The following is a 17,306-nucleotide window of genomic DNA, read 5'->3' as shown; positions in this document are numbered from 1 at the left end:
AAAAAAAAAAAAAAAAATTCAACATGCACTAACGAAACTAAAAACACACATGTTGAGGAAAACCACAGGAAGTTTTGAAATAATTATGGTCACGCAACTTATTAAAATTAAAAATTACAACATATTTTTTCGTTATTGAATAATACAACACTATTAATAATCTATTTTGGGTTAGTAAAGTCCTTTACATTTCCTATAATCGACATAAAACTGAATTTCAAATAGTAAGTCCTAACTTTTAGCCAGTTTTTGTCAAATCTGATGCTTTAAGATCCTCTTGGTTGTTGTTCCACAGTTATAATTAGGTAATAAAGCTTCACTATGTTTTTATTTCTCATCCTGAGATAGACCGAAGAAGCCAAGGATTTGAGAGTTTGTAGAGATAGATTCCCTCAAATTAATCTACAATTAAGAACACTGGTGATGTATTTTTATTTGATGTAACGTCATAAATAAATGACCTAAAGAAAGCTAAATAAAAACGCCACGTCCTCCTGTTCTCTCTCAGCCCAGTCCTTCAGTCCCACACTTTATAAAGGTCATTATAGTACCGATGATGGTGTTGTTATTATCGCCTGTTGTGACGGGGGCGGGCTCAAGGCCGAGCTGCGCTCTGATTGGCTGTGATGCGCTCCGCTGTAGCACATGCTTCCGCTCCGTGGAGGTGCGCATGCGCAGCGAACCCTCTCCTCTGATATTTTATTTACTCCCGAAGCCCAAGATGGCTCCTGTGAATGTCTCAGCCCCACAGCAAATCGAGGATGCAAGTGGCTGCTGAAAAAACAACTTTTCCCCCACCGTCGCATCCCCTGGAGTCCAATCCGTATGCTGCGGAGGAGGCTTTAACGCCCGTCTAGGCCTCGAGCAGCCGTCGGAGCTTCGCGGAACCCTCTTCAATCCACCAATTTGGAGTAGTTTCGCGAAGTAGCTCTTCTCGCTGTCCGTCCGGAGCGAGGTTCAGGCAGGCAGGCTGCTCATCCAAATGGCCGAACCAAGAAAAGTGCAGTTTGTCACCCTGTCGGCCTTCGCGGCTGGGGGAGCAGCGGAGTCGCGGAAACGTCGGTTAGAGGATGGGGCCGATTTCAACTTCGACAGAGCCGGGGAGCGGGGGGTAACCAGCGGGGCAGCAGACAGCGCCAGCAATGGTCGACACGGCAAACCCGGCGACAGGGACACGGCTGCTGCCGAGAGGAGGGCGACGGTTCGGCTCAACCTGCCCTTGTCCGAGCCGGACGAGCGCTCCTCCGCCGAGTTCAACTACGGCGAACTCGTCCAGAACCTCCAGGTAGGACCTCCGGGCTTAAGGAACGCGAAGCAGCGCGTGGGAAAGTGGAGCTGGAGTTCGTTTCCAGCTCCTGGAAGTGTTTTGTGGACTTGTCATTGCTGGCCAGGAGGGGGGAAGTGCACCTTGCCCCCCCAGCTCGACTGAAACTGACCGTTAGTGCGAGTCAACACAAAAGATCGCGTTAGTTTGTGGCCGCTCGAGCCCCGCGAGTCCACTCGTTGCTTTCCAACTTCAGCCGCGCGCGAGGCAGAGCGCGCGAGGCTGCCTCCCTGCCCGCCTCTACCTGCCTGCCTCCCGGTCGGACTTGCCCAGCAACAAGCCCGGTTCACCCGGCCATTACTGAGCCGGGAGACGGCCCTCTGGCAGCCACAGCGGCAGAGGCACCGACGGGAGAGCGGGACGCAAGGACCAGGATGTAGCACGGGGCGCGAGGCGAACGTGATGAGGGGCGCGAGGCGAACGTGAGGAGGCGCGAGATCAAAAGACAGGCTCGCCCCATTTTGACTGAATGCGCATCTGGAGCGGGACTGTCGCATCCTTTCACCATGACAACAGCCCGGAAAAACGGCGCACTAAAAAATACATTTTATAAGAATAATAAAATATGATTTTTTAAAGTTCGAAACAGATTTTCTTTTACAAAAACTATTTTAAAAGAGCACTCAAGAATATAATAATACATTACTCAAAAGTAATCAAATATTTAGTTTGAACAAATTTGAAGTATAATCCAAAAGTTGTTCATATTTGTTAACAAAATAAACATTATTCTTTCCCACAGTAAAACTACATTTTAATGTAAGAAAAAAGTCAGTGCAATGTAAAAGTGCACATTCTGGTACGTTTAAATAAAAAAAATAGAATTATTATAATATGGTAACAAAAATGACTTTATATTGCAAGTAACTTAATTAACTATAACCACTTAAAGAGTGTTTTTTTCAATACATTTATTAAAAATTAAATTGTATTTTGCAGCAAAACAGCTTTTTTTTAGGATTTTGCCTACAATTAATGCACAGTTTGTCCTATACTCATACACATGTGTTTATTATACATTATTTACTTACAGTTTTTCCCTCTTATTTTCAGCCAAAGAGCGCCGTTCCAGCCCACAAGCCCAGGGATCCCTTCAGCGACGAGGAGGTGGAGCGGCTCCAGGTTGAAGCTCTGGCAAAAAAGTTTGAAAACAAATATGTGAGTTTCTGTTTTAGAACGTTTACAGAAGTCATCGTAGATGATGGATCTCCATCAGCAGGAGGAAGTTTTATTCTCTGATCAGTTTTTAAGCTCTCTGATGTTGTTGATTCTTTGTTGTTGCTTAGCAACAGATAAACCTGCAGACTGGAGTTTATTTCTTCTTCACAGAAAGTTTTCTGCTGGTTTCTTTAATTATTAAAGCTAATTTTGTTTCTGTCGCCTCCTGTTCGGAGGTGTTTCCCTGTGACCCCCGCAGCAATAACTGTACCTCCGACTGGATACTGTTTAGGAGTTTCCTGCAGAGATGATGTGGGAACATTTGAGTACATGAAATCAGCTGACAGGACTCTCATTTTTCTTGTTTTGTTGTCAAAATCAAGCTTTATTTACGCCAGGACGAGCACATTTGCATAGTTATTAACTATGTATATTCATTATTTTTATATTTCTTAGATGGGTTCAAGTACAAAGAAACATGAAGACCTGTTTTATTTTAAAAATATGATTCTGAAATTATCTGTTTGATGGATTATAAGCATTAAAACTGTCATTTTTTTATATATATATATATTTACGTTTGAGTCCCTAAAGTTGGTTGATTAAAGTTAGTGATGAAAACAAGACAAGACAAAAGTAAAAAAAAAAAAGACAAAATATTATATTTTCCAGAGTATAAGTCAACATTTGTTTATCATAGTTTATAGGGATGCGACTTATACTCAAGAACGAATTATTTATTTTCTTTTTAGACATAAATATGCTCATATTTTTTTTATTTTCCCAGTAAACATCAGTTGTGATTTAGCGGTCTTTAGAGGGTATTTCTTACTGATAGCGACAGAAGAAGTGTTTTCCAAAACAAACATGGAAGAGAATCTGATTGTTTTCCTCTTAAACTTTGATATTTTTCTTATATTAAAAGATTAGTATTCTTGTTTTTATATATTTATTTTTTAGTTACGCTAGACTTGGTGGATTTGTTCTGAAATGCCAGATTTTTCTCCCAAAAGTGCGACTTATATATGATGTCTTTCTTGTTGATTAGACATTTTTTTCTCTTGCGACTTATACTCCAGAAAATACGGTGATCAGTTTAATTTTCTGATGTTTCCGTTTTTTTTAGGGTAACACTGGGAAGAAGAGGAAGGACAGGATGCAAGACTTGATCGACATCGGCTTTGGTTATGATGAGACGGATCCTTTCATAGACAACTCTGAAGCTGTGAGTGGAATAAACCTAAACTGCTTTTCTGTCATAACGGCTCCAGTCACATGGCTGATATGTTTTGTTCTGTATTTTATTATTTTCTGGTCACTTTGAGGTAGTAAATGGGTTGTCTTGTTACCATAAAGTCACTGGTTCCTAACTGGTACCGGTCCGGAGTGGTTGAAGCTCGACCTAAACTTATTATGAAGGAAGTTTTATTTTGGAAATCTCCTGTATTCTCTCAACAACATCCGACACATTCTTGACACATGTCAAGTTGCTCAGTCTCGTGTGGAAAATCCACGCGCTGCTTTTTTAAAAGTAAAAGCACCGACCTCCCCCCCCATTAATAAAAAAAAAAATAAAAAAATATATTCGGAAAGTTTCTTTTTGTAGAAAAGAGCCGATGAAGAAACGGAAGAAGAGCTTTCCACTTCAAAATAAAAGAAATCTGCATTTAACAGACAAAGACCAAACTCCAAATGTGGATTCATTGGGACCGTTGTTCCTACAGACCATAATAATAATGCAGAATATTCAACAACCGGCTGTCTAATGTTATGAGGATGCTGCTAATAATTCACGTTTTTATACGTTTTTTTTATTTTTTATTCCATCGCACTTCAAAGTTGGACGAGGCTGAAGTTGGATTTGATTTTGTTTCTTCCTCTTTGACAATTATGAGTAAAAAAAAAAATTTAGCTCATATTTTAATACTTCTACATGACATCTGGAGTACAAAATAAAGTTTACAGCAGCTGCAGATATTTTAGAGAGAATGAAGATAAGCTAAAAAGTTAAGGGAACCCGGAGGTAGCTAAAATAAGTCAGACACTTACTTCAGCCTCGTACCGGCCGGTCCGTGAAAATATTATCCGACATGAAACCAATCTGGGGTGAAACGAGTTGGAGATCTCTGCTTTACATCAGGGGTCCCCAAACCTTTTTTTCTTGTGGGGGCCACGTAACTGTTTTCTTCTCTGATGGGGGGCCGGGGTCGGTTTGTGGATTGACAGAAAAAGTGTAACAATCACACATAAAGATTTATGGTTTTCCAGAAAACCACACAGTAATTTGTAATCTTCATAGAAAAAATAATACTAAATTATTTAAAAAGCTAGATATATAGCCAAAATATTAGCCGAAAAAACTCAAAAATAATTTTAATTAGCCAAGACAGTATGTACCTGAAATATTAGCTAAATTTCAAAATAGCCTAAAAACAAACAAAAAAAAGCCAAAATTAGCCAAAACAGCTAGCATGTACCTGAAATATTAGCTTTATGCAAAATTAGCCTAAAAATACTAAAAATACTGGACAAATGTCTAATTTAGCCAAAACAACTAGCATAAAGCTAAAATTTTATCTAAACCGAAAATTAGCTTATAAACTGAAAAAAGCATAAATTCGTTGAAACAGCTAGCATTTAGCTGAAATATTTGCTAAATGCCAAATTAGCCTAAAAAACTGGAAAAATGTCTAATTTAGCCAGAACCGTATGGGGGGCCGGCCCGCGGGCCGTGGTTTGAGGACCCCTCCTCTGAAGTCAAAGTGTGCAAAAAGTCTTAAAAGGCTTAAATCTATGAATTACAAAATATCTGAGCCTTAAAAATTAAACTGTTTCACATTTTTTTTTGTTGAAAATTAAATTTTCAATCACAATTATTTCGATCAAATACTGTAAATAAACATCGTAAGAACCAGTTGGAATAAAAAGCTGAATTCCCAAACATCACGGCCCAGACCACAAACAACTAGATCAAAAGCTACAGTTTTAATCTAAAATAAGAATATATCAACTAAATGGGAAATAACTGAAAATTTGTTCTTAATTTTTTTATATACATGGCCTTAAAAGGGTCTTAAATTTCAATTCAAATTCAATTAACCTTATTTATCCGTCAGCACAAGTAAAGACTCACATACAGAACTCTGATAAGATACATTCTTGAGCATAAATACATAAAAAATATTCAGATTTAACTTGAAGAAGCTTGAAGGAACTCTCTGTGTTTCAGTATCACTGCCACTAAGTGACTTCAATGTCTTAAATGATTGTCCTGGTATAGATGTTCTCTCGTTTGTCTTCTCTGCTCTCTAGAATTAACAGATTCTCTTTGACTTTTAATTTTTTTCCTGCCTTGATATGTGATATCAGTGTTTTTGTCTGCACCCTGGAGGAGTTCAGACTCTTTTTAGGGATTTTTATTTACTTTTCGCTGAGTTTAAAAAAGGATCTTTTGTGAAATGTTAACAAAACACGCGATCGGTTACTCAGAAATGCGGGCGGCGCTCGCGTTTTGATGCGTTAGTGGAGTCATTGTTCTCCAGATTCCAGCCAACTCCCACCACAAACCCTTCTCCATTGTTGTTCCTCCCAGTACGATGAGCTGGTGCCAGCGTCCCTGAGCACAAAGCTGGGGGGGTTTTACATCAACACCGGCACGCTGCAGTTCAGGGCGACCTCCGACTCAGAGGGGGACGACGACCAGGTGAGGCTGTCGCTGCACGCCCAAGAAAAACAGAATCAAACGCTTTATGTGGATCCCTCAAATCTAAGGACGGAGAATATATTCTCTAAAATCCATAAAATAATTTATACGAGCAAACAGAGATGTTACCTTATCTTTTACTCAGGAATAAAGTTTTTTACAAAATGTTTGATTGAATTGATTTCCAGAAACAAATCTATTTAATTTAGATTTTTTTTCAATTCTTTCGATCCTCTCAATTTAATTTTGAGTTCACACATTTCTTTAGAAATACATTAATAATCTACTATATGTTTTGAATATATTGATATGAATCTGATCCAGTTCAGTTACTCTAAATATATCAGTGAAATACTGAGATTAATATCATCCAGAGTTACATGGATTCTCTAAAGGAGAAGTTCTAACTAAAATGTTCAGATCATTAACATGTAAACATTGTTCTGCTTCTCCTGGAGGACGTCCCAGTTTGGCCACTAGGTGGCGATCGTGCTATGTAATTACATCTTATTCCAGAAGAAGAAAAAAGAATGAGGAAAAAATGATGTTTTAGACCACAAAGAAAAATAATTCCTTAAGAGTTTGTAAAATCCATGCCTGAGAGAATCAACATATTTTCAGACTTTTTCTTTTAGGTAAAATAAATAACAAACATTTCTTTTATTTAGACTTAATTTTCACAGTTTCTCTGCTCAAAATCCCATTTGTGTTTGAGATTTCATCAGTTATTTTTATCAGATTAGTTTTGTTCTTCACCGAACATTTTCTCGTGTGGTTAGAAGGGCAAAACCGATGAGGAGCAGGGGATGAAGAAGAGGAAGAAGAAGGAGGTGAACAACCTGGAGGAGAAGAACTTGAAGAAGAACAAAACCACCAAACCAGGGTGAGTGAAGACGTTCTCCAGAAAGGGATTTGAGCTCATCAACATTTTTTAAACTCATTTTATCTGAGCTTAACTCTTATGGGGTCCAGATGACCCACTTTTAATGTAAACATGCCAGGAAGAACACAAGAGTTACAGCATTTTTGACTGGAATGAAATAACATGCTGACCAGCAGGGGGCGCATTACTACTCAGATCTATAGTACCCTGAAGTACTTGAGTGACTTTCTCCTGATTCATGGTAGCTTGTTGGAGTTTTTGTGCAGACTTCTAGAATTGACCCTCATTGGTCCATTGAGTCGTAAACAAGGCTTTAAAAAAGTTTCCCACATAAACACATTACACCGAGGGTGGCATTTATCCTACATATGCTCATGTTTACCCCCCAAAAACAACTTCCTGGGTGCTAAAAGAGAAAAACTAGAGACTGTACATGAGAACTGGACTGGGTGACTTCCAAACAAGAAGAAACCAAAATCCATTTGACCTCTATAGAGAAATAAACTATTACTCAGTATTTCTATTGGTCAGAATAACCATTCTTACTTCGATTCTTTTTTTTTAAGTTTGAATCTGACCAATCAGATACCTCTGTAAAAGTAGGAGGAGCCTCCTGGCCCAGTGTTAAAGTGGTAGGTGTGTGGCTTTCCAACAAGCTCACTCCTGATTGGTGACAGTGGTTTCCATGGAAACGTTGACTCTGACCGACTCGGACCAATCACAACGTGATGACTTCTGTGTCCTGAAAAATGCTGACTGAATTGAAGTCACACTCATTAGGAGACACTCATGTCCCACCAGCCTCAGTGACCCCCCGCCCCCATTCATGTCACTCCGATGCTCAGAGCCACAGGAACAAACCACCCTCCCCAGAAAGCTCCATCGTCCTCCCAAACGGGCCAAATACCTCCACCCTCGTCTAAAAATAGCCCCCAGCTAATCTGCTGTTGATGTTGAAACATGCGAGGATGGATGTTTGTTCCTCCTCAGAATTCCAGATTCAGGCCTGTGATTTGGAAACAGCCGTCAGCACTCTGAAGGATTCACGGGAAGAGGAATAATCTGGAGTTATCTGGTGGATCAGGATCTTTGTGTCAGAGCAGCTTTTCCTGTAAGTTGGGACAAACGAGCTCCGATAGGAAAAGTTTGAAACCATCCAGCAGCTTTAAAGTCATCCAACTGTTGCATGGAGAGAAATCCTGTTTTACATTTCTGATTAAAGTCATAAGAAGTCTTCTAGATGTCTGTGAGCTGCAGATCAGATCAGGAGTTGCATCAGATTCCTTCAGCGTTCAGCTGCAGGATCTGTTTATCTCCACTGATGTGTTTTTAATCGCTCAGTTTAGGAGGGAAGGCGCCGGCCCCTCCCCCTTTCCCCCGCCCGCATGCAAACATGGCGGCTGAACTCGGGCCGTCCTCCTCGATGCTGTTTAGATGCAGCTTCCTGTGAAGCAAACGGGACGTTAGGACGACGAAGACGTGGATCTCTGCTCTCCTGCTGTGAGGAGCAGGTCAGGAGAAACCAGCGGCCTGGACTTTATTTAGACTTTAGTACAGAATCTGGGTTCATTTATTGGTTCATGATTGGGAGCTTTTAGATGGATCCTCACTGAACCTGAGAGTTTGAGAGGATCTGGTGAAAACAAATATTTAACTGAAATGAATACATTTTTAAAAAATAAACTGACTTTTTGTAAAGATATGTGACAGAAAGTTCAATTTGCTTCTTTATATTTGCGTTTTCACTATTGTACACCGTTTCTGCAGTGATTGTGTTGATGTGTGAGTCAGGTGTTGTGGTTTTTGCAAAGATTCTCCGCTCCGTCTAGAGATCAGATCTGTGGTTTGTGAACCCGGGACGCCAGAAAACCTGGACTCTCTAAAACTGGGGCTTCTGCAGGGTGAAATCTCAGGAAACAAAGACTCGGTCTGGTCCTCAGATTGTTTTTGTATGCGTTTGTAGCACATCGTGTTCACACCGGACTGTCGCTAAACCCTACTAGCGCTTGTACTCATGGTTGGAGGATTTTGGGTGGCCCCGCCTCTGGTTGCCTACATTGGCTTAAGTGGGCACTCGGTGGGTAGCTCGCTACGATAGCTAGCCATCCGGTGGACAGCGGAGCTCCCTCGCTCGCTATAGATAGCTTGCTACAGGGGAGCCCGCTAGCACGCTACAGTGGAGCTCACTAGCTCGCTACAGGAGAACTCTCTACAGTGAAGCTTGCTAGCTCGATACAACAAAGCTCGCTAGCTTGCTAGAGTGGAGCCCGCCAGCTCGCTACAGATGAACTCGCTAAAATGCTACAGCGAAGCTAGCTAGCTTGATTCAGTGCAGCTCGCTAGCTCATTGCAGATTTACTTGCTAGCATGCTACAGTGAAGAATGCTTCAAGGAGCGTGCTAGCTCGCTACAAGGGAGGTCACTAGCTCGATACAACAGAGCTCGCTACAGAAAAGCTAGCTAGCTTGATACAGCAGAGCTTGCTAGATCACGACACAGCAGCTCGCTAGCATGCTACAGTGAAGTTTGCTAGCTTGCTACATGGGAGCTCACTAGATCGATACAGAAGAGCTTGTTAGCTCACTACAGATGAGGTCGCTAGCATGCTACAATGGAGCTGGCTAGCTCGTTAGCCCGCTACAGTAAAGCTCGTTAGCATGCTTCACTGTCCACCAGGGGCAGGGGGCTGGCTAGCTTAGCGAGCCAACCCTCTGAGTACCCACTAAAGCCAATGTGGGCGAACACAGCTGGGGTCACCATGGAAACTGGTCAAACCCATTTGGCGCCCACATTTTCTGCTCACTTTTAAACCATATGGGGCCCACATGGCCGAGTGATTAGTCAAAGTTCAGCCGATTTAATTTTCAGGTGTTCGATTACTGCACATTTTTACATTGAACCTGAAAACTGACATAAAAACTTGTGCAGCGATGCATGAACACGAGAGTTTTGAACGCAGAAGACAAAAACGCATGTGTGACCCCGTGTGAACACGCGTAGCTTTAGGCTTACAGAGACTCATGAAAATGAATCTGTCAAAGCTGAAAACACAAGTCTGTCTACAGAAATGACATCATTTTACGTTTAGCTGAAGTTTCTTTGTTTCCTCCCACAGAGTGACGCCTCTCGACCTGCACCGGCCGGAGAAGAAGAAGAAGAAGAAACTGATGAAGGACTCGCTCTACCTGGCCTCCATGCTCCGCCGCTTCACCCGAGAGAAGGAGGAGCTGAGGAGGAGGAACCCCGCCGTGGTTAACGCCACCCCAGGAATTAACAGGACTCCCCCCAGCAACTCCTCGAACCTCCTCCTCACCTCCAACTCCACGCAGCCGCAGGGCAACGCGGCCGCCAACGACCTCTCGCTGGCAGAGCTCGCCACGGACCCAGCCGTGATGTCACTGCTGGGCTCGGCCAATGAGAAGGAGCTGCAGGATCTCCTGAGCGACTTGGACTTCAGCTTGTTGGAGACCCCCCAGCAGCACACAATGGTGTCTGCCAGAGAGAACGGCATCCTGGGAGTCGGAGTTCCCTCTCAAAAAGGAGTGGGAGGTGGCCAGGGGCGGGGCCCCGGGTCTTCCAGCGGACTGTTTCCCCCCCCTCCACTTCCTGAAGGCCTGCCCGCCCCCCTGTTAAAACGCATTGAAGACCTGAGAGCGGTGAGTGATGAAAATGATCTTTTTGGTTTGTTCTTCTGAACCAGAAGTGTCGAACTTGATCACTCAGAGAGCCAAAATCCAAAACACGCCTCAGGTCACGGACCGAACAGGATAAACATTTATTGAACACTCTCAAACGAAGTTTTCAAAAATTTAAAACCATAACTTCTTAACATAATTATGAACTAGATTTGTAGCTTTACTTGCGATAATGTTAGTGTGAATGCTGTAAGCTGAATTTGGACGCTGAAATTAATAGCAGAAAACACTGAAGCTGATAGCATGCTAAAATAGTAGCTAAGTATCAAATTAGCCTAAAAAACGAAGAAAAAAAAACTTAGATTAGCCAAAATGGTTAGCATGTAGCTGAAAAAAATAGCTAAACTTCAAGATTGCTGAAAAAACTGAAAAAAGCCGGACATAGCCAAAACAGTTAGCGTATAAATATTAGCCTAATTCCAAAACAGTCTAAAAATCTTTAAAAAAATCCGAAAAAATCAGCTAGCATGTTGCTGAAATATTAGCTAACCTCCAAAAAAGCCTGAAAAATCTTATAAATGCCAAAATAGTCCAAACAGCTAACAGAATGCCCATTTTTAAAACTTTAAATTCTATTCATCTGTGATGTTTTATTACTTGGAAACAAAAAATAAATAATACAATTTAGCTTTTTTCTAGATAGAGTTTATTTTCCCAAGAAAATAACCAAATGAGGGAAATGTTTTATATTAAATGAATATATACTATACAGGGAACGGTCTTGGGAGATATTTACATTTGTGTTAACCAATCAGATGATCCGTTTTAGTTGGTCTGATCATTTAAAATCCGACTGCAGAAACACAAAGTGAGCTGCAGGTTTCTGCGTCCGCACACTAAAGTCACGTCAGTAACGATGCTTTAAAAGTTAAAGACGTGGAAAAGCAAGAGCGGTGTTTGCTGACGCAGCCTCTCCATCCTCAGGCCTCGCGGCAGTTTGACCAGGAGGGCAGGAAGAAGTTCTTCACGCTGGACATGAACGACATTCTGCTGGAGTGAGTAGGCCGCCGCTCAAACCCCCATCCTCTTATCTGACCCACTTTCTGCAGATTTCCCCGGCCGTTTCTCCCACGTCTTCAAGTGTTTTTGCCTCTCATTGTTGGTGGTAATGACATATTACTCATTTCCATTCTCTCGACTCTCGCCGCTTCCCGCTGTTCTCCTTTCACTCACCACTTCAGCCGCCCGCCTCAGCCTTTTATTCTTCAGTTTTTCCCTCTAACATCTTGACTTTCTCTCAGCATTGAGCTGCAGGTCCAGGAGCAGCCTCCTGAGGTGCGCTCGCTCATCTACTCGCACATGGAGGCGTTTGTGCCGTGCAACAAAGAGGCGCTGCTCAAGCGGCTGAAGAAGCTCAGCCTCAACATCCAGGTGAGCGTCTGCGGACGAAGCAGCAAATCCCTGCGATAACGCTGATGGAGAGGAGGATGAGAGAGACGTCGTTCTGTTTTATATTCACTCTGAAGCTAAAAAAAGGTATTCAAAGTTCCTGAGTGTTCACGGTGAAAGAAACGGAGATGATGAGAAAAGACGGATTCTGCTAAAGTCTCCAAAGAGTTCAGATCTGGAGGAGAACATGAAGACTTTGGTGACTCAATTGTGTGAATGCTCGACACGTAAAAACTCGATCACTCTTTCAGCAATCTTAGTATTAAAACCTTCAGCTCGTTCAGGACATTACTGCTTTTGGTTTTCATAAATATTGAGCCAAATATGAACCATAGGAAAGGAACAAGAAATTGCTCAAATTCTTCAAAAACTTTGTGCACTTCAAAACTTCTGAACTTCTGCATTTATTTTCAGTTAGAAAAACATTAAAAATGTTCAGCAACTACTGAGTTTTTAGGTTAATTTGGCATTTAGCTTATATTTAAACAACATGATAGCTGTTTTGGGCTCATTTAGAAATGATTCCAGTTATTTAGGTCAATTTGGAGTTGAGCTAAAATTGTAGCATTATGCTAGATGTTTTTTATTTTTATTTTTTTATTTAGTCATGTTTCCAGTTTCTTGACTAATTTGGCATTTAGCTAATTTTTAGCATTATGCTAGCTGTTTTTTTGCTAATTTAGATATGTTTAAATTTTTTGGCTAATTTGATATTTAGTTAATATTTTAGCATTATGCTAGCTGTACTTGGCTAATTTAGTCATGTTTCCAGTTTCTTGGCTAATTTGTAGTTAAGCTAATATTTTAGCATTATGCTAACTGTTTTTTTTTTGCTAATTTAGATATGCTTCCAGTTTTTTGGCTAATTTGGACTTTAGCTAACATTTTAGCATTATGCTAACTGTTTTTGGCTAATTTAGACATGTTTCCAGTTTTTTTCCTAATTTGGACTTTAGCTAACATTTTAGTATTATGCTAACTTTTTTTGTTTGTTTTTTGCTAACTTAGACATGTTTTCTAGTTTTTTGGCTAATTTTGAGTTAAGCTAACATTTTGACATTGTGCTAACTGTTTTTTTGCTAATTTAGATATGCTTCTTGTTTTTTGGCTAATTTGGCATTTAGCTAATATTTTAGCATTATGCTAGATGGTATTGGCTAATTTAGACATGTTTCCGGTTTAAAGCTTAATTTAGAGTTAAGCTAGTATTTTAGTATTATGGTAGTTGGCTTTGGCTAATTTAGTCATGTTTCCAGTGTCTTGGCTAATTTGGCATTTAGCTAATTTTTAGCATTATGCTAACTGTTTTTTGCTAATTTAGACATTTTTAAAGTTTTTAGCTTAATTTGGAGTTAAGCTAGTATTTTAGTATTATAGTAGTTGGTTCTGCCTAATTTAGACATTTTTAAAGTTTTTAGCTTAATTTGGAGTCAAGCTAGTATTTTAGTATTATGGTAGTTGGTTCTGGCTAATTTAGACATGTTTCCAGTTTTTTGCCTAATTTCGAGTTTAGCTAACATTTTAGCATTTTGCAACCTTTTTTTTTTGCTAATTTAGATATGTTTCCAGTTTTTTTGACTAATTTGGCATTTAGTTAATATTTTAACAAGCTGTCAGCTTCAGCGTTTTGCTAACAGCTCTGTCATCTTTAGCGGCCAAATTCATCTTACAACATTCACACTTTTATTATCGAAGTAATGCTATATATCTAGTTTGGAAATGATTTCTGTTGTAGATGGATGAACAAAGTCTCTAAAGATCTGGAATAATAATGAGTCTGCAGCACCGTTTAAAAAATAAAGTAAAACTGGTTCTCCACCTGCATCTTTTTCATGCACTGAAGACGTTTGCTAAAGCCGACCTCAAACCGTCGTCTGTCCCGCCATCATTTCGTTAACAGTTATCTTTCACATTTTCTCTTTTTCTCCTCGTTCTAATGACTTCCCCTTTTCTTTGTTTTCTTTTGTCTCTTTTCTTCTTTCTTCTCGAACACTCTCTTTGTTTCTTCTCCTCCACACTGAAGGACGACCGGCTGCGGGCGCCGCTGCTGAAGCTGAAGCTCGCCGTGTGCAGCGTGATGCCGGAGCAGATCGCCAGATACAACACGGACTGCATGGCCAAGGTTGCAAAGTGAGTTGACCTGTGTGTGTTTGTGTAGGACTGCACGTGTTGATGTTTGATTCTTCTGTTGTGTTTGTACTCTAAGATACAAGTACATAAAAATAACTGTTTTACACAAATAAATGTTTTAACTCTCATATTTATCTCAGTCATTTTTAACTCGAGTTTTCTTTACCTGAACTCCAGAAAGCTGCTGAATGAAACTCCTGACTGATTTGTATTCTTTTGCAGATGCGTCTATTTACCTTCAGATGTTTGTGTTTTTCAGGCAGCAGTCAGAAGAGGGGGATAGAAACGGCTCGGAGGAGGAGGACGAAGAGAAACCCGGGAAGAGGGTGATGGGTCCTCGGAAGAAGTTCATCTGGGATGACAAGCTCAGGTCAGATCTTAGGAAGACTAATGACTAAACAGCTTGGTCTGTTTGAATCCAAAAAGCCCCCAGAAGAATGTAGAAAACCTCATTAGTGCAGAAGTCTGTGTGTCTGTGCAGGAATCTACTGTGTAGTTTGGTGCGGGTGAAGCTGAGCTGCTATGAGATGGAGAAGCAGTGCTCTCTGTCGGTGGAGGACTACCTCAAGGCCTTTCTGGAGAACGAGGTCAAACCCCTGTGGCCCAAGGGCTGGATGCAGGCCAGGTCTGTGTGTGTGAAACTGCAGTTGTATCGTGGTCTACCCATGGCCTCATGAGGCTTATTGCTTCATTGAGGAGTCGGGCTTCATGAAGCTTCTGAAGCTTCATGAAGTTTTATGAAGCTTTGTGAAGCTTCTAAGGCTTGAACAAATATTTTTACACCAGTTTGACTAGTTTCATTATTTTACTACTAGATGGAGCAAGTGAAGCTTCACGGAGCTTCAAAAGCTTTGTGAAGCTTCATGAAGCTTCACAAACATTTTTACACCAGTTTGAGTAGTTTAATCACTACTTGATGGTGCGGTGGAGCAAATGAAGCTTCATAGAGCTTCAGAAGCCTTGTGAAACATATGAAGCTTCAAAAGCTTTGTATAGCTTTTAGAAGCATCAAATGCTCCATGAAGCCTGAACAACCATTTTTACAATAGTTTCCCTATTTCACTGCTAGATGATGTGGTGGAGCAAATTCAAGTTCAAGTTCAAAAGCTTTATAAAGCTTCAGACGCTTCATGAAGCTTGAACAAACATTTTACACCAGTTTGACTAGCTTCATTATTCTACTACTAGATGGTGCATTAGAGCAAATTAAGCTTCATGGAGCTTCAGAAGCTTTGTGAAACGTATGAAGCTTCATGGAGCTTCAGAAGTTTTGTGAAACGTATGAAGCTTCAAAAGTTTTGTGAAACTTATGAAGCTTCAAACGCTTCATGAAGCTTGAACAAACATTTTTACACCACTTTGGCTAGTTTTATTATTTTTCTACAAGACGGTGTGGTGAAACAAATGAAGCTTCAAGGAGCTATAAAAGCTTCATGAAGCTTATGAAGCTTTATGAAGCTTTCAGGACTTTATGGAGTTTCAGAGGCTTTATGAAGCACCAGTTTGACTTCAGTCAGCTTTAAAAGCCTTGAAAAGCCTTATGAAGCTTCATGAACCATGAGCAAATATGTTTACACCAGTTTTACTAGTTTCATAATTTTTCTACTAGATGGTGTTGTGGAACAAATGAAGCTTCATGAAGCTTCACGAAGCTTGAATAAACATTCATTTGACTTCCTTTTCACTCATTGACTGCTTTTGAAGCAGCTTTTTTCACATGTACATTTTTTATTTTGTTTTTGGATGGTTTATTTATATTTCAGCCCATCTAAGTTTTGTCCGCGTCGTTTTTATGCTTCATTTGAGTCAATAATAAAGATTATTACCTGTAGAAGTTCAGAGTAATCAGAGTTTCTGGCTGTGAAAGTAAAAGAATCAAAATACTAAGATTAAAGCAACGATTATTGTCTCTGCATCACAAACATTTACTTTAGGTAGAGTTTTTTTTTTTAACCCTTTCAGTTCCAAACTGTGTAAAGATCAAAGTAAAACTCTAATTTAAACGAGACTCTCGATGGTTTCCTTCCTGTGTTTTCAGGATCCTCTTCAAGGAGAGCCTCTCTGTTCACCATCACCTCACTGGGAACCTGTGAGTATCAGCAGCTCTGCAGGAGGATTGACGTGTTATCCTCTGACTGTTGCTGTGTCTCCTTTCAGGGTCCGGAGGAGGATGATGCCTGCAGCCAAGACCAAAACCAAGGTGAGAGTCGCATCCCTGAAGCCGCCAGGTCATCTGCAGGAGGTCTGAAATCCTGACTTCTTTCCTTCAGGAGTGTCTTTGGATCCACAAACCTCCTCCCACCATGACCTCCACACCGGCTCAGAGCTCCGCCCGCCTGCCCCCCGTCTCCTCGCCGTCGGAGCTCATCTGTCTGTCGGACTCTCTGGACGAGGATCTGACCGCTCCGTCTCTGGACTCCATCTCGCACGCGCTGGCGCTCCTCAGCAACGCCTCCAAGGGCCTGAGCCCCGCAGACAGCCCGCTGTCGCCTCCCCCGCTGCAGATGCCCACCTCCTCGCCCCCGCCCGTCACTCCTCACTACCCCTCCGCCTTAGCCGCCCCCCCCAAGCAGCAGCATTCCCTCGCCAAGGCAGAGACGGCGCCGCCCGCTGGGAAGATCCCGCCCACGACGCTAGCAAACCCCTCGTCTACCTCCTCGCCTCCCGTCGCCCCCTCAGCGGCGCGGGGGCCGATGCCCCCCAGGACTGTGGACGGTCACTACATGCAGGTTAAAGGACTGAACCCTTTGGGTCAGAGACTGGTTACCATGGCGCCGTCCAATCACAGGCCGGGCCCTGTGAAGATGAGCGCGCGCCCCTCCCCTTCATCGTCTTCCTCAGCGGCGCCCCCCCATCAGAAGGTGTTCACCAGCCCAGGCGGGATTCTGGGAACTCTGGCGCCCGCTGCGGGGCTGACGAAGAGCTGCGCCAAACCCAACGGCGCCGCCGTCAACTGCATCGTCACCTCCTCCTCCTCCTCCCTCTCCCGGCCCTCCTCCACCTCCCACCACGTCCTGCCGTCCT

General features: G+C 41.8%; 1 protein-coding gene across 1 annotated transcript in view; it reads left to right on the top strand.

The window, feature by feature from the left end:
• Nucleotides 1-480: 480 nt before the first annotated feature.
• Nucleotides 481-17,306, top strand: part of ubn2a (ubinuclein 2a) — a gene marked incomplete in the record, with an annotated part of 23,158 nt that continues 6,332 nt past the window's right edge. The window contains 14 exon segments of the mRNA XM_024289631.2: nt 481-1,285; nt 2,378-2,482; nt 3,609-3,707; nt 6,075-6,185; nt 6,965-7,068; nt 10,184-10,724; nt 11,688-11,758; nt 12,005-12,134; nt 14,176-14,282; nt 14,542-14,652; nt 14,764-14,907; nt 16,321-16,371; nt 16,440-16,482; nt 16,553-17,306. Coding sequence (XP_024145399.1) covers nt 983-1,285; nt 2,378-2,482; nt 3,609-3,707; nt 6,075-6,185; nt 6,965-7,068; nt 10,184-10,724; nt 11,688-11,758; nt 12,005-12,134; nt 14,176-14,282; nt 14,542-14,652; nt 14,764-14,907; nt 16,321-16,371; nt 16,440-16,482; nt 16,553-17,306 — 2,674 coding nt within the window.

This window comes from Oryzias melastigma, linkage group LG1 (genome assembly GCF_002922805.2).
Source record: "Oryzias melastigma strain HK-1 linkage group LG1, ASM292280v2, whole genome shotgun sequence".
NCBI lineage: Eukaryota > Metazoa > Chordata > Actinopteri > Beloniformes > Adrianichthyidae > Oryzias > Oryzias melastigma.
This window is presented reverse-complemented; position numbering and strand designations above follow the sequence as displayed.